Genomic DNA, 27,906 nt, shown 5'->3' with positions numbered 1-27,906 from the left:
GGAGAAGCGGCGGAAGGAGGAAGAGGAACAGGAACAGGGCGGTTCCCGGTGAGTGAGGGAAGGACGGAATGAAGGACGGAGGGAGGCAGCGTTGCCTGAGAAGGAAGTCCTCACAGAAAGCGAAGGAGTGGCGCATTCCTTTGGGGAGGGAGAAGAAATGGGGGTGATGTGCGAGGCTCCTCCCCTTTGCCCTACGTCACAACCAGCTTGTCTTAGCTCCGCCCCCGAGTTCTACGTCATAGCAGCCCCCCAGGGATGGAGGGAGCGGGTCATCCCTGAGAATGACGCGAAGTGGTCAGTTCCCGGCCACGCCCTGCGTGATGACGTCACCGTCCCCTGCGTGATGACGTTACCTATCCCTGGGGTGTGCTTTGTTCTCTAGGGAAAGCCAGCAGCCACTTTTGAGGTGTGGCAGTAGAAGAGAATAGAAGAGCCAGGAGTGTGATGCAGCAGCACACAAAGCCAATGCGATCCATAGCTGGTTTTTTTTTTTTTTGGGGGGGGGGCTATGTGGCCATGTTCTAGAAGAGCTTATTCCTGACATTTTGCCATCATCTGTGACAGCATCTTCAGAGAATGCTTGAATGGAAGAGAGTGATGTGTGTGTGTATATATATTCCCCGCTCACTTCCATGCCAGCATTCTCTGAAGATGCCAGCCACAGATGCTGGCGAAATGTGCAAAATAAACTCTTCTAGAACATGGCCCCCCACAGAGCCCCCCCCCCCCCAAAAAAACCCCAGAGAAAACGATGGATGCCGGCCATGACAGCCTTCGACTTCACCAGTGCAATCCTTGTGCTGTTGTTGCTGTGTGCTTTCAAGTCCTTTCCAACTTATGGCAACCCTAAGGCAAAGCTATTAGAGAGATTTCTAGCTCAGAGGGGGTTTTGCCATTGCCTTCCTCTGAGGCTGAGAGAGTGGGACTTGCCTGAAGCCACCCAGTGGGTTTCTGTATAGCTGAGCAGGGATGCGAACCCTGGTCTCCAGAATCCAATTCCAGCGCTCAAACCACTAGGCCATGCTGCCATATTTAATTTTATTAAACTGTTTTTAATTCTCTTTTAAGCTGTATTTTTGTGTTAGTCGATGCTATGCACACTGCCTCCACATTGGGAGAAAAGCAGGTTAAATTAGTAAGTAAGTAAATAAATAAATAAGTAACATTGGCCCGCAATGCGATCCCAAGCTGCCTCAGCAGGAATGTAGTATCTAGATGGAGGGAAGCAATAAAGCCACTCTATTCTGCTTTGGTCAGGCCCCACCTGGGATATTGTCTCCAGTTCTGGGCACCACAATTCAAAAAGGACATTGAGCAACTGGAGCATGTCCAGAGGAGGGCAGCCAAAATGGTGAAGGGTCTGGAAACCACCATGTCCTGTAAGGGGAGGCTTAGGTGGCTCTTGGGCCTTGGAATACAGGAGGGTGGGTGCTTTGTCCTCTAGGGAAGGGTGGGGTGAGGGAATAGAGGAGCCAGGAGTGTGATATGACAGCTAAGAAAGCCAGTGCAGTCCTAGGCTGCATCCAGGTTGCTGCCTTTCCCTAGAGAACAAAGCACACACATACACACACACCCATGTCCATCGTTGGCCCAGTGAGCCCTGGATGCTGACATCACCCACCCAATTTCTATTTCAGAATTAGAAGACTGCTACCAAATAGAAATTGGGTGGGTTTGGTGGGTGATGCCAGCATCCAGGGAGCATGGCATGGAAATGGCTGCCCTGCATCACTGTCTCTCCAGAACTCCCATTTTGGTTGCCCTCCTCTGGACCCTTTTTGAATTGTGCCCAGAACTGGACACAGTATTTCAGAGTGGCCTATTCCCTCAATCTAGACACTATACTGCTATTAATGCAGCCAAAGATCACATTTGCTTTTTTATTCACTGCATCACACTGCTGACTCATGCTTTAATATGTTTTCTTGTTAACTGCATTCGAGTCAATCTTGACTCATGCTGACCCTCTAGATGAGACATCTCCAAGACCCCCGTCCTCCACTGCTCAACTTAATTCCTGCAACCCCATAAAACCCATGACCTCCATCATAGAGTCCATCCATCTGGCTTGTGGCCTTCTTCTCTTCCTACGTCTCTCCACCTTTCCCAGCATTATTTTCTTTTCCAGTGAGTCCATCCTTCTCATGATGTGTCTGAAGTATGGCAGCCTCAGTTTGGTCCTCTTGGCTTCCAGGGAGGTTTCTGGCTTGGCTTGATCTGCTCTAGGACCCATTGGTTTGTCCTTTTGGCTGTCCATGGGATCCTCAGCACTCTTCTTCAGCACCACATCTCAAATGAATTGATTTTCTTCCTATCTTCTTTCTTAATTACCCAGCTCTCACATACATACATGACATCCCTTCAAATATTTAAACATTGCTGAATTTCAATATGACATACCTTCATATATTAAAACAAGGCTATCATATCACCTCTTAACCATCTCTTCTCAAGGCTAAATATACCCAGTTCCCTAAGTCTCTCCTCATAGGGCATAGTTTCCAGAATCTTCACCATTTTGGTCGGCTTCCTCTGGACATGCTCCAACTTCTCAACATCCCTCTTGAATTGTGGTGCCCAGAACTGGACCTAGTATTCCTGCAGTGAGGCCTGACCAAATCAAAATAGAGTGGTACTATTACATCTCTCGATCTAGACACTGTACTCCTATCGACGCAGCCTAGAATCGCATTGGCTTTCCTAGTCGTTGCATATGTATCTGTCCTTGTTCATCTACCCTGACATTGTCTGCTCTGACTGGTAGCAGTCTTCTAATTCTGAAATAGGAAAGAGCCTTTCCTAGTTCTGTTGCCTGGGAGAATTTTAAAAAGGATGCTAGTAGTGTGTATTCATGTGCCCTGTTGCCATGTGCATGTGCTTTGAGGTGCCACAGGTTTCACCCAGGGAGGAATGAACTATATTCTGTGATAAATGTTTTCCCTTTCAGTGTGCCACATCTGTTAGGCAACATCGAAGAGTGTGTTGCCTTCTCTTCCACACAGACATATGCACCAGACTTCTATAGATTTCCTTCAAGTGGTGTAGAAGTATAGATAACCCTTTCCATATGGTTCAGGGTACTGTCTGTATGTCTTTCCTCCATTATGATGATAAACTAACAATAATAGCATTTATAGAGAGCTAAAATACTGTGAAAAATTTAGGACAATTTCTGCCTTTACATTCATATAAAGTAAAACATAGACACCATCTAGGTTTGCATAAAATAAGGCATGATGCTATCTTAACATTTATGATCTACTGAAGGAGGGATGCATAAAGTTAAAGAAATGCCTTATTGCTGTTAACAGTTTTGTTATTCAAGTATTGTTTAGAAAAACTGGGCGATCAAATATGCCCATATTGTCACATGCATTGCATTTGAACGTATGTGCATATGCAGAGATTTGTGCCTGCTTTCTGTTTATATAACCTGGGGAATTAGCACAGGCATTCATCCTGAGTGAAGTAGCAAGATCTGTGTTCATATTCTTCTGCTGATTCTCCCTGCTCTCCTCCTTAGTGCTGTAGTGCAGTGGAAGAGTATCTGCTTTGCGCAATGAAGATTCCAGATTCAGCTCTTGGCATCCTTGAAAATCTGAAAAGCTAGATGGATCATTGGCTCAGCTCAGTATAAAGTGGCCAAGCAGTCACTCATTCACATATAGAGAGGTATAGTATGAGAATGTCTGTATCCAAATGCAAGAGCTTAACTCAGAAGGGGGCAAATTGCGGTCTTCCAGATCTTGGTGGATTTCAACTCTGGTTTTGAAGAACGCTGGGACTTGTAATCCAACAACCTGGAGAATCACACTTTGTTCTCCCCTGGTTTCAATGGAGAAGATGTGGGGCTGCAGGTTAACAAGAAAATCCATAGTGGCATTGGGAAGAAGTCCCGTCCGCAACAGCTTATGGACATGAATTGTTATGATATGGTAGATGACAGAGCTTGAGGGCACTGTATCCTTCATGAGATTGCAAGTGTTGCTTTAAAAGCAAGTGTGAACACTGGGAAAATTGTTCATGGGATCTCTCTATGTATGCAGTTCTGCAGTGTGACTCAATTAAAAAAACACCTAAGGAAGTGTATATTATACAACCAAATTGATTGTGAACAGAATGACCTTGTTGAATCTTAATGTTATTTACTGCTGCTGATGCAGACTTGTAGCTATCTAGAGGAGAGAAAGCCCCTGGGAGCGATTCATCCAGTTTCTTTGGAACAGCATAGATACATTAATAAAGTTAAAAGAGTGGGTGAAGGATGTATTCACTCCTCCCTCCCTTTATATTTTCAGCATGCACAGTGAATTACTAACTTGTCTTCCCTTGCCAATATGTTTGTGAACTGATGCTGTTTGAAGACGGACTGTGTGTGAATGCCTGTATGTGTGTTTTAAGCGTAAAATAATGTTTATTCCCAATATAGGTGAGCAACTCTGGAGGCCCAAGAGCCAAATCCAGCTTCCTTCCCACCTTGCTTGTCAACCTGCTGACACAACAGACATAGAGACAATGTAATGGTTGTAGCAAACGGTTTGCTGATAATCTACTTTGTGTGGGTGAGACATTCTTTGTGTGTTTCTCAAGGTGCCCCTTTCATCAAAATTATTTACTCTTTTTCTTTTAACTCACCTCTGTGTATGATTGACCTTATCTAGATGATAATGTGTGACTGCCTTTAGTGGACAATGAAAATGCTAATTTCCCTCCTCTGCTTTTCCTTTACAAATTAACAGTTGTAGCCTCTCTACTCACTTATCTTTTTTTCTACACAACCACTTATTGTCACTTTGACCTCACTACACATTGCAGGCTTAGCTTACTGGCATGTTCTACTTTAGCCCACAGTGTGATCAGTTAAAAATGAGTTCCCCCCCCCCAAAAAAAAAACCTGACATATGAACCTGTTTTCACACTCAATGGTGGTTCCACTGAGGTCCAAAACGCACTGCAGAAATAATCCAGTTTGAGACCACAATAACTTCCCTGGCTTAGCAGTAGGCAATCTGGGAATTGTAGTTTATTGTGGCACCAGAGCTCTCTGACAGAGAATGCTAAATGTCTTGCAAAATTACAGTTCCCAGAATTCCCTAGCATTGAGCCAGGGCAGTTAAATCCAGTTAATACTTGAAGTGGATTATTTCTGCAGTATGTTTTGGACCTTAATCAGCACTAGGTGGCAGTAACAGCCTCCTTTCTTTTAGTCTAAGAGCCATTTCTAAAGGTAGCACTCTTCACTGTGTGTAATTCTACAATTCTCTTTGCACTCTTTTTATTTGTTTGTGTATTCTGCTTCATAGAATCATAGAATCATAGAGTTGGAAGAGACCACAAGGGCCATGCAGTCCAATCCCCTGCCATGCAGGAACTCTCAATCAAAGCATCCCCGACAGATCCAGCCTCTGTTTAAAGACCTCCAGGGAAGGAGACTCCACTACACTCTGAGGAAGGAGTGTGTTCCACTGTCGAACAGCCCTTACTGTCAGGAAGTTCCTCCTAATGTTGAGGTGGAATCTCTTTTCCTGTAGCTTGCATCCATTGTTCCAGGTACTGTTCTCTGGAGCAACAGAAAACAAGCTTGTTCCCTCCCAGGAATGAAAACAATGTAAGAGCTTATTTCCATTGGGAAGGCAGAGTGAAGGGAGAGGATGGAGGAGCTCCTTTGCTCTGCTTCATTCATTTTCATGCAACTGTCAGCAGTTGTATTCTGTAAAATAAAGCAAAGCAAGCATTTCAGAAAGAATTTGGGGCAGATAGAAAAATCTGTCTGGGATTTTTGATGTTGTGGAGGGATATCCTAATCAGTGGTAGAACACATGATTTGCACACCAAAGGTCTTAAGTTTTAGTCTATAGCATCTATAATTAAAAAATGGATCAGACAGAAGTAATGGGGAAACTACTATCTGAAATCTGGCAGAGTTGCTGCCAGCCAGAATAGACACTATTATATGGACCTGATAGGGTCCAAACTTCCTGTATTCTGAAGTCATTCATTCAGATTTCCAGTCTATCTTCTCTTGAACTGGATGCCAACCATATTGACCCAACCAAGTCCTCCTGAGTCCATTTGCGACCAGCCCTGCAGGCATTTTGGTGAGCACAGAATGTCGTCTTCCTCCTCTTTATTTAGGCCAGCACTTTCTTGTTGAGATTATGGCATGCCAGTCCCAGGAAGAAGGAGAAGTTGTTGCTTGGTGTTTTTCTTTTTCACAGTAAACAAAAGAGGGTAAGTGTGAAACCTAGGACAAAAAAGGGAGAGGGAATAAGGGGGGAAGCCACCTTCATTTGAGAGGTGGGGAGGCGAGACCTCCAATGGCTGTGGACCAGACCCTCTCTGAAACCGAGGGTGGGATTTGGGGGGTCTAATAACCATCCGCTTGAGCCTCTTGCGCTGGATAGCTTGCGCTCGCTTCTGCCACTCGGCAAAGGTGTTGCCCAGCGTCTGCTTCAGGGCCAGCATGATAGATCTCTCCGCCACCAGCAGTGGATTCAGCATCCTCTATTGCTTAGGAGAGTTCTTCATCAGGGGTAACTGGTTTGTAAGTTCCCACTGTGTCCGGCCAGCATGTAATCTTTAGGGATTCTCCTGGTCCTGTGGATGTCTTCCAAACAGGATCTCAAATACATCAGCTCTTGTATATGCATGTGGTTGATGTTCCACAGCTGGCAGATCACCACTTCACATTCCTCGAGAGTAGGGGTTTCCGCATGCAGGAAGGAAGGACGCTGGCCAGGAAGTGGTTGGAGGATGCCACTGAGATCTTCGCTTCCTTGGTGCAGCTCTGGACTGGCAAAGGCAGCAGGATTGGGGAGGTGGTCTGGTCATACACCTCTGTCTCCTTGCAGGGAGAGCGTGGCACATGAGGAGGTCTCAAAATGCTGACGCGTTGGCTGTGAGGCGCCTCCTTGGTTGCTTGTTTGTATTAAGTAGAACATACTATTTTCATGGGCCAGCTCTGCTGTTCAACAATGGTAGGGATATTTCTTGCTGCTGTGTTTTAAGTACTGTGCTAGCAAATCTGAGTGCCCGACTTGGGCTGGGGGCAGGTGTGAGTCATACCTCCTTCTGGGTTGTTGTGAGGATAAAATGGGGATGGGGATAAGGGAAATGCGAGCGTGCCACTTCATTTTTATGTTTTATATCCCACCTTTCTCCTAGTGCAAGACCCAGAGCAGCTTACAACGTGACTTAAAACAAGATACAGCTGGACATCAGTCAGTTATATCATTGAATTATACAAAAATGTTAAATAAGCAGTCTTATTTAAAACCAAGCCCTGTAAGAAGAAAAAGGGGAAATACAAAGATTCTTTTGACAGCAACAAGGAAAGCATGCCTAAATTAAAAGTATTTTCCCTAACAGAGCAGAGGGGAGCAGGCTAGCCTCCCTTGAGTTCTTTTTGTGAACCCTATGGCAAAATCTCTGCTGTCAGGGATAGGAAAGCTCTTAGAAAATGTAATCCCATTGAACTGAGGTGGCCTTGACTTCTGAACCTCATTGTCATTTCTTATGGGGAGCTATGGGCTGCATTTAATATGCAGAAAATATCAAATAGGACATGGGCAGTGTGCCAGTCTTTGGAGGGATCTGTGTTCAAACCCCTAATGAGGAACTTTGAACTTCATGATGAAGTGACTTAGAGTTAGGCATTATAGACCTATTCAGGCATTCCCAGTCATGAGGAGAAAGTACAGATGAGAAAGTACAGTCCTATACCCCGAGTAAGCTTCCATTCAGTGGGGTTGAATTTCTGCATTGCAGGTGGCTTTATTCATGAGGATCCCTGCACAATTTATAACTCTACTGCAGATGTTCAGCCCCAGCATATGTAGAGGGGTGAGATGCTGATCATGACAAGGGAGGTTAGCCATCCACCTAACACAACATAGAATGGCCAGTAGGGTGAATTTCTTTGCCTAAAGTGTCCTTCAAGGTAGTTGTGCGATAACAATGGAAAGCCAATATTCTTTAGAAGAGAGATGAAATAGAAATAAGAAATAATGACATTATATATAACTGTGTTTGTGGTTTGCACAGAGCCAGTGTGATGTAGTGGATTGAATGCTAGACTAGGACCGTGGAGACCAGAGTTCAAATCCCTGCTCAGTCATGAAACCCCACTGGGTGACCTTGGGCAAGTCACCCTCCCTCAGCCTCAGAGGAAAGCAAAGCCCCCTCCCCCCCGAACAAATATTGACAACCAAATCCCGTCATTGATTTGCCATAGGGTCGCCATGAGTTGGAAACAATTTGAAGGCATGCAACAACAACAAACACAATGTGGTTTGCAAACAGGAGTACATCACTGCCTCTTTGTTATGGGGAGTTGAAGTAATGTGATAGAAATCTACGCTTGTATGTATTTCAGTGCTGTGCTGAGAGTGCTTTAGAGAGCAGGATCATATATGGTTAATATACCACATATAGATAGAACCACATTTAAATAGCCAAAAGCTATATGTAAACACTAAAGATTCAAACTAATTTTGGAGTTAAATGTGTGTTTTTCTTTTAATGTGGAGCTGATGGTGTGGAGCAACATCCATAGATGTTGACCTTGTAGCATGCATTTGAAAGAGCAGGTGTCAAATGCATGAGACTCCATATTGAAGCAAAACTAATGACCGTATGTTGCAATAAAGGTTTGATCTTTAAAAAGTAGGACTGGAGGGAACATGGAGCAAAAGTGCTGTTGTCTGCTATGTTTCTTACCATTAGAAAAAGACATTATATTGCAGGAATATTTTCAGGAATAATTGTGTCTATGAAGCTATGTCCTCATGGACCAAATAGTATCTCCCTCCCTCTTCACAGCGGTCAGATCAGATGATGCAGGGTCCACTCCCCAATTCTAGTGCAAACTGTCTGGATGACGTATGGCCAGTTCAGCACCAAGTCTGCCTAATACCAGCATTAATACAGATTTTAAAAACCTCACCTTTTGCTCCAGATCTTCCCCAAAGATCTGGAGCAATGTTGGGTGTTTACAATGTGAATTTTGCAATAAATCAGGCATCCATCAAACCAGTGGTTAGAAAATCCTCTCAAAGTAGTAGTTTGAAATTGTGGCTGGGAGGCATTTCTGGTTAGTTTTCATGATAGCACATGGAGACAACACCCAAAGCTATGTTCAGAGCAAACTATAAAAGGGAATATATGTTGGTGAGAAGGAAGGGCAATGGTCTTGTAATTCTACTGCCACTGGCCTTGTTATGATGATGTGTGTTGAAAATTGATCTATAAAATGAAGAATTGTCTTCTATTAATACCTAGTCCTGTGGTACTCAAACTATATCCTTGGGGGCCGCCTTTACATCTACATGTGGATGTCGCCCTCTTTGACGTAGAACAGTGGTCCCTCCACATTTGTTGGGGTTGCAGTGAATGACCCCCATGAATGTGGAAAAACTACAAACAAACCACGATTCTTTTTACCTAAGACAATTCTGTGGCCAACATCTGCTAGAAGTTGATCATAGAATTATGCTGGAGGACCTACAAATGCCTAGAGAAGGGTTTTCTCTGGAATATTCTAGGTTCTCCAGCACAACTCTATGGTCAACTTCTAGAAAAGTTGTGCTGGAGGAGCAAGAGATTCCTAGAAAGAACATACAGTATTAATCAAAGCTGCAAATAATCAAATCTGCAGAAGTCAAATGTGGAAGGACAACTATATGAATAAAAATATTTAGTGTGCATATTTTCATTTGCACATTAATGTATATTCATATTTTAACATTTTATAAGGAAATAACATTGTTCAAATTAGAACAGTTTTATTTAAGTAAATTAATATTTAACTCACATTTAAATTTTTACACGTTAAATAGTTTGGGAAGAGGACAAGGGGGGATCAGAATCTCTAAGTGTCCTGTCCATCTTGAGCTCCATTTGAGAACTACTGACCTAGTCCAATTTTTTACTGTTTTTTAAAATCTTCTTGGGTTTTATTTGTACTCCATTCTAGATTTTTGTTAAAGATGGTGCAACATAGACACTTTAAATGATTCTGCAGCACATTCCCATTCTCCCATGGATTTTAGAGGGAGGCTGGAAATCATTGCTTAATACAGCAGATTTTAATCTCCTCATCTGAAAAGACTGAAATGTATATTCTTTCAGTTTTCAGAGCACCAGATCCCACCTAATCTTAGAAGCTCAGCAGAAATAGGCCTGGTTAGTACTTGGAAGAGAGAGCACCAGGGAATACTAGGTGCTTAAGGCTGTATTTCAGAGGAGGGCAATGGCAAACCACTTTTGAAGCTCCCACATTGCAGAAATAATACAGCTTGACACTGTTTTAACTGTCATGGCTCCATTCTGTGGAATCCTGAGATTTGTAGTTTGTTGTGGCACCAAAGCTGTCTGACAGAAAAGACTAAATATCTCCAAAAGCTAAGAATCCCAGAATTCCATAGCATTGAACCATGGCAGTTAAAGTGGTGTTAAACTGCATTAATTCTGCAGTGTAGATGCAGCCTGAGTAATCCTTGCCTGAGAAAACCATGTGAAATGCATGAGGTTGCCAAAAGGTCAACAGGTGGGTTGAGAACACATACAATGCTCTTTATACTTATCCTGATAGAGTTGTAATACATAAACTGGACTACAATAGCTGCTTGTTGCATGGATTTCTTAAAATCAGAAGCTTTGGTTGAATTGGTTGCATCTTTTTGATCAATATGCCTGTCATTCTGTGCTTGAGATTATGTGTGCTTTACTTTATAGAAGGACAAGAGAACAGTTTAGTGTAGAAACATTTTGTGAAAATCGTGGAAACATTGATGAGGGGAAAATGTCTTGTTCTTGTGCAGAAGATGAGAAATCTTGCAGGGTTTGTTGATATCTGAACAAGATGGCTCATCTTGTTAAGATACTCTACCTTCCAGAAAATGGGGAATTTCATGAACATTCTTGACATCCTTAGTTTAGAGTAAGGGTGGGGAATAACTTTCTATGCTGTAGACCTAATTTAATTTTAGAGACATTTAGAGGAACTGTCTTCCAGTGATGGAAGAAGCCCAGAGCACAAGAGTGGAACCAAATCAAACAAACAAACAAGCTTCATTTATATACTGTGTCATACCGCCTAAGCAGTGTCTAAGTGGTTTACAACTGTAAGCTAATTTGCTCCCAACAATCTGGGTACTCACTTTAGCGACCTCGGAAGGATGCAAGCCTGAGTCGAGCTTGAGCCCTTTTGCTGGCTTGCTTTATCTTAAAGCTCTTTCTAGTTTTAGTTAAGCCTCAAGAGAGGCATTTCAATTTTTTAAAATGGGAAACCTGTTCAAAAGCTGGGAAACCAACAAATGGTGTCATGGAGAAGAGGCCCATGGCCACCTGTAGATCCTCAGCAGGCTGATATCCGAACGGAACCATTGCATTAGCACTGTTGTAATACACCAGTATAGAACTAAATCAGAAAATTATGTAGCAAAATGAAGTTCTGATGTTATGGCCACTAGCTTACAATGATAATTGTTCTTTTAAAAGTGTTGTTTTAAAGCAAGTTGTTTTGCCTGAACGTATATTAATTGGAGGATTTGTTGCACTATAAAGTCATTAACAAAACGCAATGCACGCAACTGACACTGGATACTGGTCTAACCATTAACAATTGCCATTAAATTGTTAACAATAAACTGTTTAATTTCAGTCATTGTTGTTCCAAGAAGAGTTGGAAAATAATAATAATAATGTCCAGACTTTATAAAATATCAATTAAAAAAACCAAGAGTGTTTTTTTTAAGTCACTTAGATTAAACCAACCTAGTTTAAACCAGCCAACCTTGATTGTAAATGAAGGGCAGAGACAGAAGGAGAGGGAGGGTTTCCTTTTAATCAGTTTTAGGCTTTAGCAGTGATCATTTCCAGCCCCACTCATTGTAGGTATATGTCCCACCATTGCTTAACCCTGAGTGATTATGACCTTTCAGAAAGTTGACCACTATGCTTTGTTTAAACGGCCTTAGTAAATTCTTATCTTACCTTATCATTGGGTGGAATTCTGCTTCTCTTTTTTCATCACTGTACATGAAAGCTCTGCACCAGTCCTAGTTACTCATGGTAGCTTAAGACATTATTGTCTTAATACTGTCATTAAAAAGGCATTATTGTATGTAGACAAACACTAACATGTTTCTAATCATGTAGTAACTGAGCAACTTCCATTGTGTCTGGAGATATGACTGTTGAGCTAGTCAACTTTCTAGTGGGCATCTGTTGTGGCACAGCTGTTGGAAATGCTGGGTGAACATTGCCTTTCAGGACATATTTTGCTATAATGTTAGAAAAGAAAGAGAGAACCCATAATGACAGGTGGAAGCCACTCATTCTTCATCTGCCCTTTTTTCAGTACCTGGAACCAATTCTCACCTGATAATTGTGACCATGACTGCGGGGATAATGTGCCGAAGATTTGCAGGACCATCTTACAGGGCAGCTGCATTTTCAACTACATCTCGGTCTTGGGGGAAGAAGATATTCCTCAGAAAGACAGAAGAATGCCAGAGCACCAAAGAGAGAAACAAGGAATCGAAACCACCTGTTAAGCTCAGACTTTGGAAGCCTCCAGAGTACAGGGTATTTTTTAATCCCTTGGCATACCCAGGGGCCAAATGTGTATATCATGGGAATGCCTCTGTAGGTTTGGAGGATGGAATACTTGAGAGTGATTACAGTACAATTGGTGCCAAACAAGTCCGAAATACATACAGCATTACCTGCTCACGGAGGCTTTCAAGCACAAGGAATACTCTCTTGGATTTGGAAAACAATAAGGCCCTCTCCACTCAAGCTTCATCAATGCAACCAACTAGATCGGTCCCTGTGAAAGATGATGAGCAAATTGCTAATGTGGAGAATTATGATAGTAAAGAAGATTCCAGGACATTCCAGAAACAAAGGCCTGAATACAGATCTCTGTGTTATAGCAGATATGAACTCCCTGAGCCCCTTTCCATGGAGGAGTGTAATCATATCCTGCAGAAAGTTGCTGTTTTGAAAAGCAGCCTGAAACCTGGAACTATTGCAGATTATTTCCTCAGGCTGAGCTGCTTGCCAGAGGAGCAGCGCTTGGGCATGATGTCCAATGCCAGGTTTGCTATGCTTTGTCGTTATGGAGTTGAGAACATCCAGGCATTTGATATTTCTGAGCTTATTGCGGTTTTGAGAGCTTTTGTTGGCCTAGCCATTCCACCCATGCACTCCATGCTGAATGTGTATGAAACAGAGTGTTGCCGTCGAGCCTGGAACATGAACCTGGATCAGCAGTTGCTGGTGGCTGATCTGTGGCGATGTTTGGGGCGAGTTGTCCCTCGGTATTTAGAGATTGTGCTGAGCTGTGTTAACCTTCACTGGAAGAACCTCACATTGCCCCAGCTGGTCCAGCTGGTTTACATCATTGGTGAAGGGCGTAAAGCCCCTGAGGAGTTAGTGCAGAAACTAGACCTCTTGGTGTTAAAGCAGTTGGACTCCCTCAACCTGGAGGAAGTGGGTGCTATTTGCTTAGGGTTTTTTAAGTCTCAGAACGGTCTTTCAGAGCAGACTATGAGAAAAATTGGAGATAAAGTCTCTGCTCGCATGGCAGACATCAGCAATTATGCCTTAGTAAATGTCCTTAAGATGTTCCGTTACACCCATGTTGACCATATGGACTTTTTGAAGCAACTTGGGAATGTGGTTCCACCTCGGATACCCACTATAGGCATTCAAGGTGTAATGCACATAACGCTTGCCTGTTCAGCTTTGCATTATCTTAATGAAAAGGTTATGAATGCCGTTGCGGCTTCTGTGCCTCCTAGGGCTGCTTATTGCCGAAGCAAAGACGTTGCCAAATTATTATGGTCTTTTGGATGCTTGAACTATGAGCCACCCAACGCAGAGGAATTTTATGCCAGCCTCGAGGAACAGATGCACGCAAAACTAAATGAATTTAACAAATTCCCTGAGCATTTGCTCACCTGTTTGTTAGCACTGACATTTGCAAAGCGGTTTCCCTATGACTTGATAGATTATGCACTGAGTCCTGGGTTTCTCAAACTAAGTAGCAAGAGTAAATTTGAACTCCAAAAGGACTTTTTCACCCTTGATGGCACAGTGGAGATTGAATGTCCTGACTACAAAGGCCATCGCCTTACCCTGCAGTTTCGCCAAGAGGTGGCAGAGATGCTATGGGACCTTGCCAAGAAGGAGAACTGTATGAAAGTAGACATTACTGAAGCCTTCTCTCTACTGCAGGATATGCTGGGAGGGCCCCAATATATCAAACACCATATGATCTTGCCTCACACACGATCAACTGATTTAGAGATTCATTTAGATGCTAACCAGAAACCATTGCCATTTAATTCAGAAGCTGCGTCCACAGTAAAATTAGAACTAAAAGAGAATGGAGTGGTACTTACAGATGATTTAATGACTCAGCTTGTAAAGGGGAAGGTCCAAAGCCAGTCCCTTATGAGTGATACTGAAAACAAGATTGAAATGCAAATTGAGGAAAGAGAAATAACACAGGAGCAGTCTCTCTCCACTTGGAATCACTTTTCATTTACTGATGGAGTTCCACTTACTGGTGACATATTGAATGCTTTGACCAAATCAAAGATGTCTAGTGAAGGTCCACACGCTCCTCTTAGCAAACAGCAAACTGGAGGCATGAAACTAGCTGTTCAGGTGTCAAATCGGAATCACTATTGCTATGGATCAAAACATCTACTAGGGCTCCACAGCTTGAAACGGAGACAACTCAGTCGAATTGGATATGTTGTGATAGAAATACCTTTCTGGGAATGGTTTCCTTTACTCCGGCATAGCCGTTCAGAAAAACTGAGCTATTTGCATTATAAAGTATTTGGTTCTTTGGTGTGAGAGGAAACCCAAATATCATGTAGAGTCAGACTACTGGAAAGCTACCATGTTGGTCATAGGTGTCTTTCCACTGGAGTAGAACTGACTTTTCAAAGCTACTAAATAGCTGTGATCTCTCAGCAGAGTCAATTTATCAGTGTTCTTTGAATGGATAATACACACATCCAGCATGTTCCCTTCTTATAAATTGATTTAACAGTGACTCTTCTGTAAATAAAATAATTTATTTTAATAGTACTTTTATGTATTTATTTTTTCTTGGTGAAAGGGGCAGGTATCATATTTTGAAAGGTCACAGGGAAAGGAATAGTTTTCATAATATCAGTCTGCTCTTGTGGCAAGACCAAGATTTAAATCCCATTTCCTACATACCCTGAGTCAGTCTTTCAGCTTTGGGCTGCATCTACGCTGCAGAATTAATGTGCTTTGAATGCTTTGGCTCAATTCTGTGGAATTCTAGAATTTGTAGTTTTGCAAGTTATTTAGCCTTTGTCAGAGAGATCTGGTACCACAGCAACTACAAATCCCAGGATTCCATAGCATTGAGCCATGGCAGTTAAAGCAGTGTCAAACTACATTATTTCTGCAGCGTGGCATTAGCCTACATTTTATATCAGTAAAGAGGGGTTAGCTGCATAAAAATGGTGGAGTTGGAGATGTGAATGAAACAGAAATTATAAGGTTTTGTAAGATACTTTTAAAAATTGGTATAAAATGCAAGAGAAATATATGAAAGACGTGGTGGAGTTTTGTTTAATGTTCACATGAACATAATATGTTTGTGTAACTCCTTCTTGTACTTCAACCACCTTTCTTCTTAGGACAGTTAGCATGTGGAAAAAATAGAGTTCCCAGTATTAGAAATGGAACATACTGTGAATTAATTGCTATATATCTGTTGATCTTGCTCTACATTTATCTGTTGATCTTGCTCTACCATCCTGAATGGTAACAAAACTATAGTTTTTTGTGGGTTTTTCGGGCTATGTGGCCATGTTCCAGAAAAGTTTCTTCCTGACGTTTCGCCAGCATCTGTGGCTGGCATCTTCAGAGAATGCTTTGCCTGGAAAAAGAAAAAGCCAAACCATCAGAAAGCAAAAGTGTCACTATCTGAACCAGCCATGTGGACAATTTTGGATTTTGGAGTACACCCTGTCCCTCCACATTTGGGGCTTTGTCTTTTGTGGATTTGATTATTTACGAATTTTATTAATATCTTCTCTCTAAGAATACCTAGGCCCTCCAGCGCAATTCTGTGATCAACTTTAATCAAAAGTCACATTCAAGTACCTAGAGATTCCTAGAGAGAACACTCTACTAGGCATTTATAGGTCCTCTAGTGCAATTTTATGATCAATGTCTGGCAGATGGTGACCACAGAGTTGCATTGGAGGACCTAGAGATTCCTAGAGAGGTGTTTTCTCAGGTGTTTTTGTTATTTGTGGTTTTTCTACATTCATGGAGGTCCTGTGCCCCTAACCCCAGTGAACATGGAGGGACGAGTGTATTTCAGATTTTGGAATTCTGAATAAGGGAGACTCGGCCTGTATTGGACGTCATGGACTTTGAACACATTTACTTCCCTAACATCTCTGCACATGCTGGATGGGTGGCAACCACAAATTACAGCTGAAACACACATACCCACATGTTACCTTGAAAACATTGTCTTCTGAAGTGTCAGGGCCATCGGGAAAAAACAGGGATCTTGGACTGGATGGCCCTTGTGGTCTCTTCCAACTCTACGATTCTATTATTCTATGAGCACTGTGCTAATCTAAATAGTATGTGACAAATAAAAGTAATCTATGATGTTGTATAGCCATTCCAGACCACTATGGGAAAAGGAGTGGAAACAAGGAAGATATTCAGGTTTTGAGATCAGTTAAAGGAGTCTTACAGTGATTATTTTGTTCTCAAAAAGGATGGGATCTGAGTGCAAAAAATAATTAGAAACTATTAAGAAATCTGGAAGCAGATGGGGCAAAAAGCTGAGATCAAATTCAATCCTGATCAAATGTGGGTAGGAGAGTTGTAGGGCTGACTTTAGGATAGGGCAAGAGGTGACAAATAGGAGGGAGATTACATTGAAAGAGAGAGCTCCTAAAGGACAAAGAAGACTGACTGACTTGTAGTGGATAAAGGAGGTAGAGCCCCTGGATGCATTTCAGGTAAGAATTCAGAGAGTTAAAGGCAAAGTAAATCATTAGCTAAGAATAAAGAGGGAAAAGGACTTCAGCTGCATACAAGGTCTTGATCAGCTAAAAATTCCTACATCTTGTTGTGCAGAGAATGAGAGCAAGAAGGTACTTTGGAAGGTAGAGGCAGGGAGAAAGCAGCATCTGCAAGATTGCTTCTTGCAACAGAGGCAAGGTTCACTGGGACTGCATCTGTGCTGCAGAAATAATGCAGCTTGACATTTCTTTAACTGCTTTGGCTCAATGTTATGGAATTCTGGGATTTGTAGTTTTGTGAGATATTTGGCATTCTTTGTCAGGGAGCTCTGGTGCCACAACAAACTACCAAATACCAGGATTCCGTAGCATTGAGCCCTGGCAATTAAAGCAGTGTGAAGCTGCATTATTTCTGCAATACAGACACAGCTTGGGGCAAAGTTTGCTAAAACCTTGACTCCTAGCTCTGCTGGATATACTTTATTTTGCATTAAATAAATTGATAGAAAAAGTGTACTCTCATTACAGTTGGCCATTGAGTCCCTTGCATCTGGGACTCAAGATGAAAAGAGGTTTGTTCCCTTTTGTTCTCTCTATACACACTTACCCTAGGTAAACCCATCAGTTCTTTTGGTTTCTCTTATCATCTGTATGCCGATGACACTCAGCTGTATCTCTCCACCCCTGACCTTTCGATGGGGCTTGAACAGCATGTTTCTTCTTGTCTGACTGCCATCTCTCAGTGGATGCGGCTTTGGCGCTTGAAGCTCAACATATCTAAGACTGAGCTTCTTGTCTTTCCACCTAAACCCACCCTTCATTATTCCTTTTCTGTTTCTGTCGACACTTCTATTCAACCGGTTCATCAAGCCCGCGGTCTTGGCTTCATTTTTTATTCTTCTCTGTCGTTTATTCCCCAGATCCAGGCCACCGCCAAGGCCTGTAGATTCTTTCTCCCCAACATTGCCAAGATCCGTCCATTCCTCTCAGCCTCTACTGCCAAGACTCTGGTCCATGCCCTAGTGGACCTTCTTCTGACAGGGCTTCCTCTCTCACACCTCCATCCTTAAATCTCTGACCAGCATTCAGCTGCATGTATTATCACATCCACTCGCCGCTTTGACCATATTTCTCCTCTTTTCTCCTCCCTTCATTGGCTCCCCTTCTGCATCCGGTACAAGCTTTTGTTGTTGACTTTCAAAGCCCTCCATGGACTTGGCCCTTCCTTATCTGAACTTCTTAATCCCTACATTCCTACTCATACCCTCCGCTCTGGTAGTCAAGGTCTCCTGTCCCAGCATAGGATTGCCACTGCCCCCTCCCGATTCGTCCCTTCTCACTTGCTACCCCTTACTCCTGGAACCTTCTTCCACCACGTGCTCACCTCATCACTTCTCTACCCAGTTTTAAAACTGAGTTAAAGACTATATTGTTTAGCGAAGCGTTCCCAGGGGTGAGCCCCTCTCTGCCCCAGGATGCCTCGTTTTAACTATCCATTAAAAAGCCAAGCCCTCCCTCCAGTCCATCTCCCTTGGTCTCAGCCTCAGAGGTTACAGAAAAACTGCTGGACCTGATCCCCTTCCCCACCACCACTCCCTTCTCCTTTTGTGTTGTGTCTTTTTAGATTGTAAGCGTGAGGGCAGGGAACCGTCTAATTAAAAAGATTGTATGTACAGCGCTGTGTAAATTTACAGCGCTATATAAATAAAGGTTAATAATAATAAATGGGTGGAGAATCTTTGGTTCTCCAGAATGTTTTGGTCTCTTAACTCCCATCAGCCCTAACCAGCAGGTTCAATGGTAAGGGATTGTGGGAATTATTTGTAGGTTTCTCAGCTTTGTTTTAAACAGTGCTAGATTGTGGAAGTGAGTCCTTCCATCTTCACCCTCCCTTGAAGCAGAAAAGGTGACATCTTGCATTACTATATATGTTAAATATGTATTATACATCATTATGCTGGTAGTCTGAAACATACCAGTAAAAAATATGCAGGAGGAATGGCAAGATTCTAGTTATTTCAGGGAGATAAAAGGTTCTGCTAGATGTTGTAAGCTTGGCATGCAACAAAGAGTTTCTGACCTCTTTAAATGGCAATGCTTCTTTGGAGGGATTCTTTCACTCCATAATCATCTTATTGCTGCGGAGGCAAAACTCCACTTACATCATTCTCACATGCAATAACAAAAATTTTCCAACGGTTTTATCACCACTGAGAAAGATTGCAAGAGTTTTTGTACATTTTCCCATGCAAAAAACCTTGGCTTTTCATGGGAGAAAAAACCCTCCTTTCTGCATATAAATACTTATATTTAAAAACCTAGTATACTGTACAAGTTTTTGTGCAAATAATTTTTGCCGAAGAGAGTTCTGAAGTTAATAAATATTGCAGAAGGTGGCTATTTTCTGAATGGAATATCTTAGTGTGTCCAAGCTCCCTTCCTCTTTGAGGACTAGAAATTTTGCAAATGGTCTTTACATCCCTGGCCATTGCTTAGAAATAGAAGCAGTATATGCATGCTTGGCTCCCCGGGACTGAGCTTCCAGGCAAAAGCAATCTGTTAATGGTTTCCCATCATAATGTTTATAGATTACCCTCCAGGATCATAGATGGTATGATTTGCTGAAGAAAACAAGCAGAAGAGTGTTGGGTTTTCAGAAGTACAGTATCTGCTTGGCCGCTTTGGGATCAGTGGTGGGCTGTAAAGGGCTTCAGTGTGATCCAGCTCCACTCTTTTTTATGACACATGTTTTCCTCTCTCAATATTTGTCCACTATGATTTGAAAGCGACAACAGCGTTTGTGTGTTTTTGTTTTAGAATCACATTGAAGATTCGGAAGGTGGTCTCCCCCTTGAACCATAAAGATGGTGATCAATGTTTGCCTCCCACAATTCAAGCCAAGAATCCACTGCAACAAGGTATTTTGTCTGGAACTTAAATAATAATAAAAAAGCAGAGGAGCAGCAGCAGCAGCAGCAGCATTAGTCAGAAGAGTTACTGCTTTAGGGATCATGGGTCATTTTGACTCAACTGCTAATTGCAGAGCTAAATCAGCCATGGTTATGTATAAGAGCTCCCTGCTGCTCATGCATATCTTTTCTGAGAAATGTGGCTAATGGCACCTGCAGAGCAGCATCCCAACAAGTTCTCCAAGAGATCATTTGCATGGCACCAAAAGATAAAGACAAATACTCCCAGAAGGAGGAGGCTCTTGTGTTCTCTAAGGCAGAAGTATAACTACAGAGAGAATGAAATTTTAATAGCTGGCTAGTTTTCTGAACTGGCATTCTTCTTTTGGCCTGTATTTTGACCACCACCACCCCATCCCCAATAGTCTTATTCTTTTGTTTTTCAGTCAACAGCTTTCCTGCTCTGTCCACCTGGATGCTGCTTTTGCTCTTTAGGGTACAAAAGGAACCTTCATGTGGATTTGCAGCTGTGATGTCTCCAAATCACGGCAGCCACAGATCTTTGCCACTTCTGATGGTTCCCACTTTTGTCTTTGTACACCTCCTTGCCCATGTTACATTACAGTGCTGGGAAAACGTGCTGAGAAAATTTGACCTTTTGTTTTCTTCTTACTCACTTTTATTTTAGCTGGGGAAATTAAGTCCAACTGAAATGAAAAGCTTAATTTTCAAACATTTCAGTGAGAGCATATTGAGCAAGCATTGTCACTCTCCTCTTGAAATCTCATGAAACATTAAATGCTTTAATTGTATCTGGGTCTTCCTGCCAATTGTCGTGTTACTGAATTGCTTTATACCTGTTCATTATAACTGCAATCAAAGAGTTGAAAATAATTTCAGACTCTTTTTTTAAAAAAAATTTATTGCCAGATCTCTGCTGACGGATATGAAGTAGAGAATTTGATCTCAGAAGATCTTGCGAAGAGAAATCGTGGTTTTCGTTGTGAATATTTCATCAAGCCCCCTGTCCATGTGACTCTTTCTTTCCCCTTCAATGTAGACATTTGCCGGATTAACATAGACATCTCCTCAGGCGCCTGTCACAACATCACAGGGCTGGATATTTACACATCTACCTCATCTAGTAAACCCTCTTGGGCCAACCCAGAATCTCCGTTCTCAGCTGGTCAGCCTGTATTGGACAAAGAGGTTTTCACACTGGTGGGCAAAGCGGTGCTGAAGAATCAAAGCAAAGTGACGTTCAGTCATCGAGGCTTCAAGCCAAGACCTCCCTTTCATCATCAGATGGACACTCCTTTCTCTTTTTCTGGCTCAGCATCTCTGGACTTGTGGAATAAAGGCCCAACCTCACTGAGCAGTGTGTCACACTTGAAAATTTGCATCACCCATGTAGCGGGTGGAGGTCTCCCTTGTTTTAAGAAAGTGGAGGTTTGGGGCCAACCAGCCAAATCCTGTTCTCATGAAGTGGTCAGTGATGTACTGCGGGTGGCCTCAGTGTCATTGGCCCAAGGCTTTGGAGGGCAGACTGCCAGCCCCCCATCGCCAATGGAGAGCGACTTGGTACCCTTTGGCAACTCAGATAGCCAGGAGCAAAAGCTGATAGATGCCATTCAGAATGTCCCTGAGGAGTTCCTGGACCCAATCACTCTGGAGGTAATGACTCTCCCCATGCTGCTGCCCTCTGGCAAAGTGATTGATCAAGGCACCCTGGAGAAGTGCAACCGAAGTGAGGCTTCGTGGGGGCGAGTGCCCAGTGACCCATTCACTGGCGTGGCCTTCAGCCAGCACTCCCAGCCCCTTCCCCACCCTTCACTCAAGGCAAGAATAGACCACTTCCTCCTCCAGCACAACATCCCTGGCACTAACCTACTTGGGAGAGCTCAGACCTTGGGGACGGTAGTGGCCTCTTCTATAGCCATGTCTTCTCTTAAAAGGAAAATAGACCTTGTGGAACAGAAGATGACCAGCCACCGCGAGGTGGAATCTTCCCGTTTTTCCGCAGCAAACTTGGTAGTCGCCTCAACCTTGGAATCCTGTGCTAAAAAAATGAAAATGGAGTGTGATACGAACTCCTCCCAGATGGACTGCTCAACAGGTACCTGGGCTCCTATATCCTGGCACATAGACCCCACACACAAACACCTGGATTGCTAGTGTAGTTTCTTTCAAATGTCTAAATCAATCATCAGGTTATTGGTTGTCCAGAACCATATCAGTCTTCATGGAGTACGCGTGGGGTGGATCAGGAGGAATATTTATGCATCTGTCACTGCCTGGACAAGATAGTTTTGAAGTATTCATGTCCAACCTCCATATCATAGAACTGCTTTCCATTTTGGTAGAGCATAGATCTTGTCCTGCTGGTCTTGTCACATTTGTGGGTTTTAGGCCACCATTATTGTCTGCCTTACATCTCTTGGTTTTCATCAAGTGTTTGATATTTCCAAGAGTATTCAGTCTCCACATCTGCACTTGGTGATGCAGAATCTGACTTTTGTTCTGGTATCAATAAGCTGAGAACTTCTATAAAATAATATCACTAGATGTTACCATTTCAGAACAATACTGTAGGCAATATCTGTTGAATGGCTAGCTCAATCTTCTCTGATATTGTGCCCTCCAGATGTTTTGGACCACATCTCCCATAATCTCAGTAGCATATCTGGTGGTTGGGGATGCTCATAGTGGAAGATCAGTTGGGAAGTCCAGTTTCCTGTGTTAGGAAAGACAAGGGTCAGTCTTGTTCACCCACTATCAACAGGCAACTGGAAGTGTTACCCAAATAACAGGTGGTGGGCCTGGGGGGATCCCAGGTGAATTAAGAGAGGTTTTTTGTTGGTTTTGTTGTAGAAAAATGCAGAGTGCTGTCACACACACAATATAGCAGTTCAGACAGAGAAAGCATACAGAACTAACACAAATGGAAATGGGAAAGCAAAGTTTTTAGAGGTTTGCAGGGGGTTATAATTACCTGTCCAATGAGAAGACCACAGAAAGTGGGAGTTGCTCAGACTGAAAGGTCTGAGGGCAACACAGAACATACACAAAGTGCAGGGATATATGGTAGCTATGTGCACCAAGGAACAATATTTATATCTGACAACTAGCCCCAAGCGATGGGCTATCTGATCAGATAAGATGACATGTCCCAGTATGCAAAGAAACATTGTAGCAGCTTTTAGATTAACTGAGAGAAAGATGCTGGTAGTGTGACTTGAGTCTGTTTCTTTGTACAAAAGCTCAGCTTTTGTTTCAAAGGTGCTACAAGATCCACTTGTGTACTAACAACAAGATTGTTTTGGACAAGCCTTCAGTGCCAAATAACACAAAATGCAAAGATCACATCAGGCAGAATGGAGAGTAGGTTTTGGTTTCTTTTCAAAGAAATTGTGTGCGATTGCAACACACTCAAAAGGCTGAATTGCGAGTTGATTTGTTGCTTGAGCCCTTTATGAATGGCCAGAATATCTATTCCTAGGTATATTTTTCCACCTTTCTCTTTGCAGATCTGGTTTCTCATGAACAGAGGCTTTCTGAAAGTTTGGATAGTGCTTTGAACTCAGCACTCAGCAACATGCCATTGTTCACAGCCACCTTGGCTAAAGGCCAGCAGCAACCACACAGCAGTGGCAGTTCTGACATCCCATGGAGCGCAAGCAGCACACTTGGTAAAAAGGCAGACTGTTTAAGAAAAGTTGCTGTGAGTAACAATCCCAGAGTCTCTCTTCCTGAAAGAGTCTGGAAAGAGGCTCTGTGTTAGTTGGTCTGTGTGACCATCGCTAGGATTCTCTTTCTTAAAGGTGCTGGTTGGGAAAGAGAACTATTCCTCCTTCCACTTGGTTCTTTGGGAACTTGAATGTTTCAAAGTAAAATAAGGGCTACTTTTGAAGTAGCTGGTTTGGGGCTCACTAATAACTTCCAAAATCCACACAACAGCAATACCTTTATTGGCCATCCAGAATGCACAAAATACATGATGCAAGCTTTCGAAGCTCCACAGTGCAGCTTCAAGAGCTTGCATCATGTATTTTTTCCAATTTGATTGGCCAATAAAGGTATCGATGTTATGTGGATTTTGAAGGTTATTGTAATTTGCTGTATGGCCAAGATGGCTACCCGAGATATGTTTTCTAGATCTTAAAATATGTTGCTTAACATTGCATTTTTCTAAATCACTCTTAATATCTGCCATGAAGTAGGATGGGGGAAGTGTCCTCAGCTGCAGAGCAGCATTTCAAGCCACAGGTCTACTTCATTCCCTTGCCCCTCCTTTTCCAAATACAGCTGGATACAGTTTTGCCTCGCTGTGTCATACAGGGAGCCCTTGGTATCTGCTGGAGTTTGGTTCCAGGACCTCCCAAGGATACTAAAATCCATGGTTCTCAAGTCCCATTATATACAGTGGTGTAGTAAAATGGTGTGCCTTATATAGAAATGGCAAAATCAAGCTTTGCTTTTGGAAATATTTCTTCAATATTTTCAAGGCATGGAAAGCTGAATCCGTGGATGCAGAATCTGTAGATACAGAGAGTTGACCTTGGAGGCCGCTGGTTCAGGCAGGAGGTCCACTTAGCTCACACCTTTCTTTTCCATTACTGGCCATCCAGGACGCTTACATCCCAAGCGTGACAGATGTGGTCTTTCCCTTCTGTTTGCACACTGCTGTCCTGTTAGTCTACTTTCTGGACCCATTTCACATTTGTGGCCAGTGGCTTTTGATTCCTCTGTTATGAGTTTGACAAAGCAAAGGAAGCAAACAAAAAAACCCCTTTGAAGCCTGTGACTGTAACCATCCAAGCATCGTGCAACAATGAATACAGTAACATAATCTATGTTTTGGGGCCTTTTCTGTGAGAAGCCATTCAGGATGTGGCACTGAACTGCTTCTATTCAATGGCCTTGTTAAACAGGTGTAAACACACACTTGCGTACTCTTGGCAAAGCTGAAAGACAAATACTGTACTGCCTTGTAGACAAGTACAATAACATCCAAAATCCACAAAACAACAGCTTTATTCGGCCAACCAGAATGCACAAGATACATGATGCCAGCTTTCAGAGCTCCACTGACTTCTTCAACAGGCAAAGGTGTTTTACAGGAGAAAGAAAAATATGACAGAGTCATGGCAGGAGGTTGGACTGGATGGCCTTTGTGGTCTCTTCCAACTCTACACTTCTATGACCTACATTTTGTCAAGAGATTACTCTCGATTAAGATGGTATGGAAGGATATCCGTGTAGGCAGAGGCCATTTCTTTAGGCTGTGTGGGCTTTGGGAGACAAAATGTATTAAAATCCAGGACATAAAATTTATAAGACTGTTTGTCTCCCAAAGCCCACTTGGCCAAAAGGAATGGCCTCTGCTTACGTTCCTCCATGCCATCTTAACTGAGAACAACAATATTTTGACAAAATGTAGAGATGTGATTCTAACATCATCATATTTCTCTTTCTCCTGTATGATTTTTAACACATTTACCTGATGAAGAAGCATGTATTTTCTGCCTGTTATCTGTCTTTTGTGGATTTTGAATGTTATTGTACATTGCTGTACATCCAAGATGACTATCCTTGGATATGCCTTGTTGACAGTAATTCTGTTTGACATTTTGGGTTCTCCTGATACCACTTCAGTATACCAAGCTGAAGGAAAACGGCCTATATACAGTACTAGATACATTTAGCACTCATTTAGCTTATTAGCCCCTGTAGAGTTCACAGGCAACATAGTCTAAATTATTTTAGATTCTAAAATAAGCCCCCTTGCAGTGCTTTGAAGAACATTTCTGAAAGTTGTTTTAAAAGTAGGAAGGCCCCAAATAGTGGGTGGTCTTGGAGTGTCTTTTGGGTTCTTCAAAGGAAAGATCCTCCAGTGTGTTTTATTGTCCTAAATGTGAATGCTGTCTCTCAGAATCTACACATTTTTGGCATATATCTTTGAGATGGCTAGATATATTTATTTGTACCCTGCCTCAACCCAGAGTTTGGGCAGGTGGAGCTAGCTGAATGATAATAATAATAATAAAAAGCTTTCCAAACAGATTAGAATTATTCCATGAAACATCTCATCCTTTCTTAGTTTGAACCTGAGCCCTCATGGCTCTCTCAAAAGTGTAGCTTTCCTTTGCAGGGAGAGGATCTAAAGTGGGAAAGAGTTTTATATCAAAATGGTATTGCTGATGAAAAGTCGATATGGCAAACTCACTTTCTTCCCTTCCCTTCTTCCCTGTGTGTGTTTTTGTGCAGACCACAACCGGAGCAGCACCGGTGCCCAAGGATGCTCTTCCTGCTCTCGGACCTTTTCTTTGTACTTCAAAACAGAACCTATTTATCAGCTGCCTTGTGGCCACTTGGTCTGTCGCTCATGTCTGGCAGAGAAACAGAAATCTTTATCAGTACTGTGTATGAATTGTAAAAGGTTGGTCGCCACGCATGACATCTTGAGAGTCCATTTCTAACACCTTTTTCCAATGCGCTCTCTGGAATTGGGTGATCAAAAGAGTATGTGAACCATGCTGGGTTGGCTTGAAAAAGCAGGAGGGGCAACATGAAGTCCTGCAAGGACAGGAGGCTACACAAACCTTGCAGACCAAAACTTCAGGAGGTTCTGAAGAAGACTTGCTGCCCCTTTGTGCGAATAGGTGGCACTGTAGCCTTGTACATTGTGCCAGAGCTAAAGTGATCAAAGGATAATAAAGCCATATGCTTCTCTATTTCCTTTTTGTTCCAAAAAGCTCATTTATATACAAAAGTAGCATCTGCGTAACCACATTATGGTATCTTTGTGGGGGTGTTTTGGCCCCCTTTCGAACAGCTCAAGCATAAATGGCTTCTCATTTGCAGGGAAGGGAGAGTATCTGTTCCATCTGCCATACAGCCTCTTCAGTAAGAGAGCTTTATGGTTATAAGCAAAGGAATTAAAAAAAGGTATCTGCTGTGGCACCTGTCCATCATTGGCATCCTCCGTGTGGAGTTTTTTCTCCTCCAAAGAACACGTGAAAAGAATGAACGAAAACGATCCAACCACTCCTAATGCTAACCAGGCGCTGGGATTGTTTTGAACACAAATACCTACCTGGGAGGAGTGAGTCATGGGCATCGTTCGAAAAAGTGTTGGTGCCAATTTTCATTAGCTGTACAACATGTATTTCTTTAAAAAGCAAACACACATCAGTGTGTTATGTATGCACTACATTTGTTGTTGCTCTTCATTTCTGTTGTGCATCTAAGTCAGAAAAGTGGTCCGCTCTTTGCCTGTCCATCAAATAAATATGTAAGCCTTAATAAAATTATGATCAGAAGCCGCTGATCTCCTCTGGGCTTTTACAACTGTTACGTTCCTCTGTGTCTTTTTTGCTTGTATTATCTTATGCATGGATAAATAACATAGAGCTGCTTCTGGTCAAAATCTGCAGAGCTTATTCACGTGATACTTCACTAAGACAAACATCTTTAAACAAGTAGAAACAGTTTCCCGACATGCCTGCATAGAGCATCATAATGGGTCGCTACAACCTCTTGAATGGATGTTCTTGTTGGAGATGCAAGTGCTTGTGAGATACAAATCCCTCTTCCTAAATGGAGGAATAAGCTGACATACCTTAAAAGTCCTGGACAACTGTTGTGATGCATAGTGAATGACAGCAATTGCAGAAGAAGGCCTTTTTCGAAGTAATGCAGCAGGGCTGAACAGCTGTTGAGGCCATATTGACCTCCCTCAGGGAGTGCAATGCCACAACCTTCAAAAGCAGTTTGGGGTGCACTTTCAACACATTACTGGACATCTCTGGAATTCATGGTCACTTCCTGTTGGGGAAAAATGGGCTTTCCTGGGCTTAAAATGTCAAATTATTTCCCATACCCCCTAGACCAGATATCATAGAATCATACAGTTGGAAGAGACCCCAAGGGCCAGCCAGTCCAATCCC

General features: G+C 42.6%; 2 protein-coding genes across 4 annotated transcripts; both read left to right on the top strand.

Moving 5' to 3' along the window:
* On the top strand, positions 1-15,152 carry FASTKD5 (FASTK mitochondrial RNA regulator 5). 2 transcript variants are annotated; one of them, XM_089526375.1, is made up of 2 exons: positions 1-48; positions 12,362-15,152. In XM_089526375.1, exon 2 carries the CDS (start codon positions 12,397-12,399, stop codon positions 14,872-14,874), a length of 2,478 nt encoding a protein of 825 aa, XP_089382501.1. In that variant the 5' UTR covers positions 1-48; positions 12,362-12,396; the 3' UTR covers positions 14,875-15,152. The 2 variants fall into 2 exon arrangements, with proteins under 2 accessions (XP_089382501.1, XP_089382500.1); XM_089526374.1 differs by lacking the exon at positions 1-48 and adding an exon at positions 3,627-3,672.
* On the top strand, positions 21-27,287 carry UBOX5 (U-box domain containing 5). 2 transcript variants are annotated; one of them, XM_089526377.1, is made up of 5 exons: positions 21-48; positions 19,866-19,966; positions 20,888-22,073; positions 23,485-23,646; positions 26,225-27,287. In XM_089526377.1, exons 2-5 carry the CDS (start codon positions 19,913-19,915, stop codon positions 26,434-26,436), a joined length of 1,614 nt encoding a protein of 537 aa, XP_089382503.1. In that variant the 5' UTR covers positions 21-48; positions 19,866-19,912; the 3' UTR covers positions 26,437-27,287. The 2 variants fall into 2 exon arrangements, with proteins under 2 accessions (XP_089382503.1, XP_089382502.1); XM_089526376.1 differs by lacking the exon at positions 21-48 and adding an exon at positions 3,586-3,672.
* The last annotated feature ends 619 nt before the right edge of the window (positions 27,288-27,906 follow it).

The sequence above is a fragment of the Sceloporus occidentalis genome, unplaced genomic scaffold (genome assembly GCF_023333645.1).
Source record: "Sceloporus occidentalis isolate IW3139 unplaced genomic scaffold, rSceOcc1.0.p SCAF_5, whole genome shotgun sequence".
Lineage (NCBI taxonomy): Eukaryota > Metazoa > Chordata > Lepidosauria > Squamata > Phrynosomatidae > Sceloporus > Sceloporus occidentalis.
Note: the sequence above shows the minus strand (reverse complement) of the source record. Positions and strands in the feature narration are given on the sequence as shown.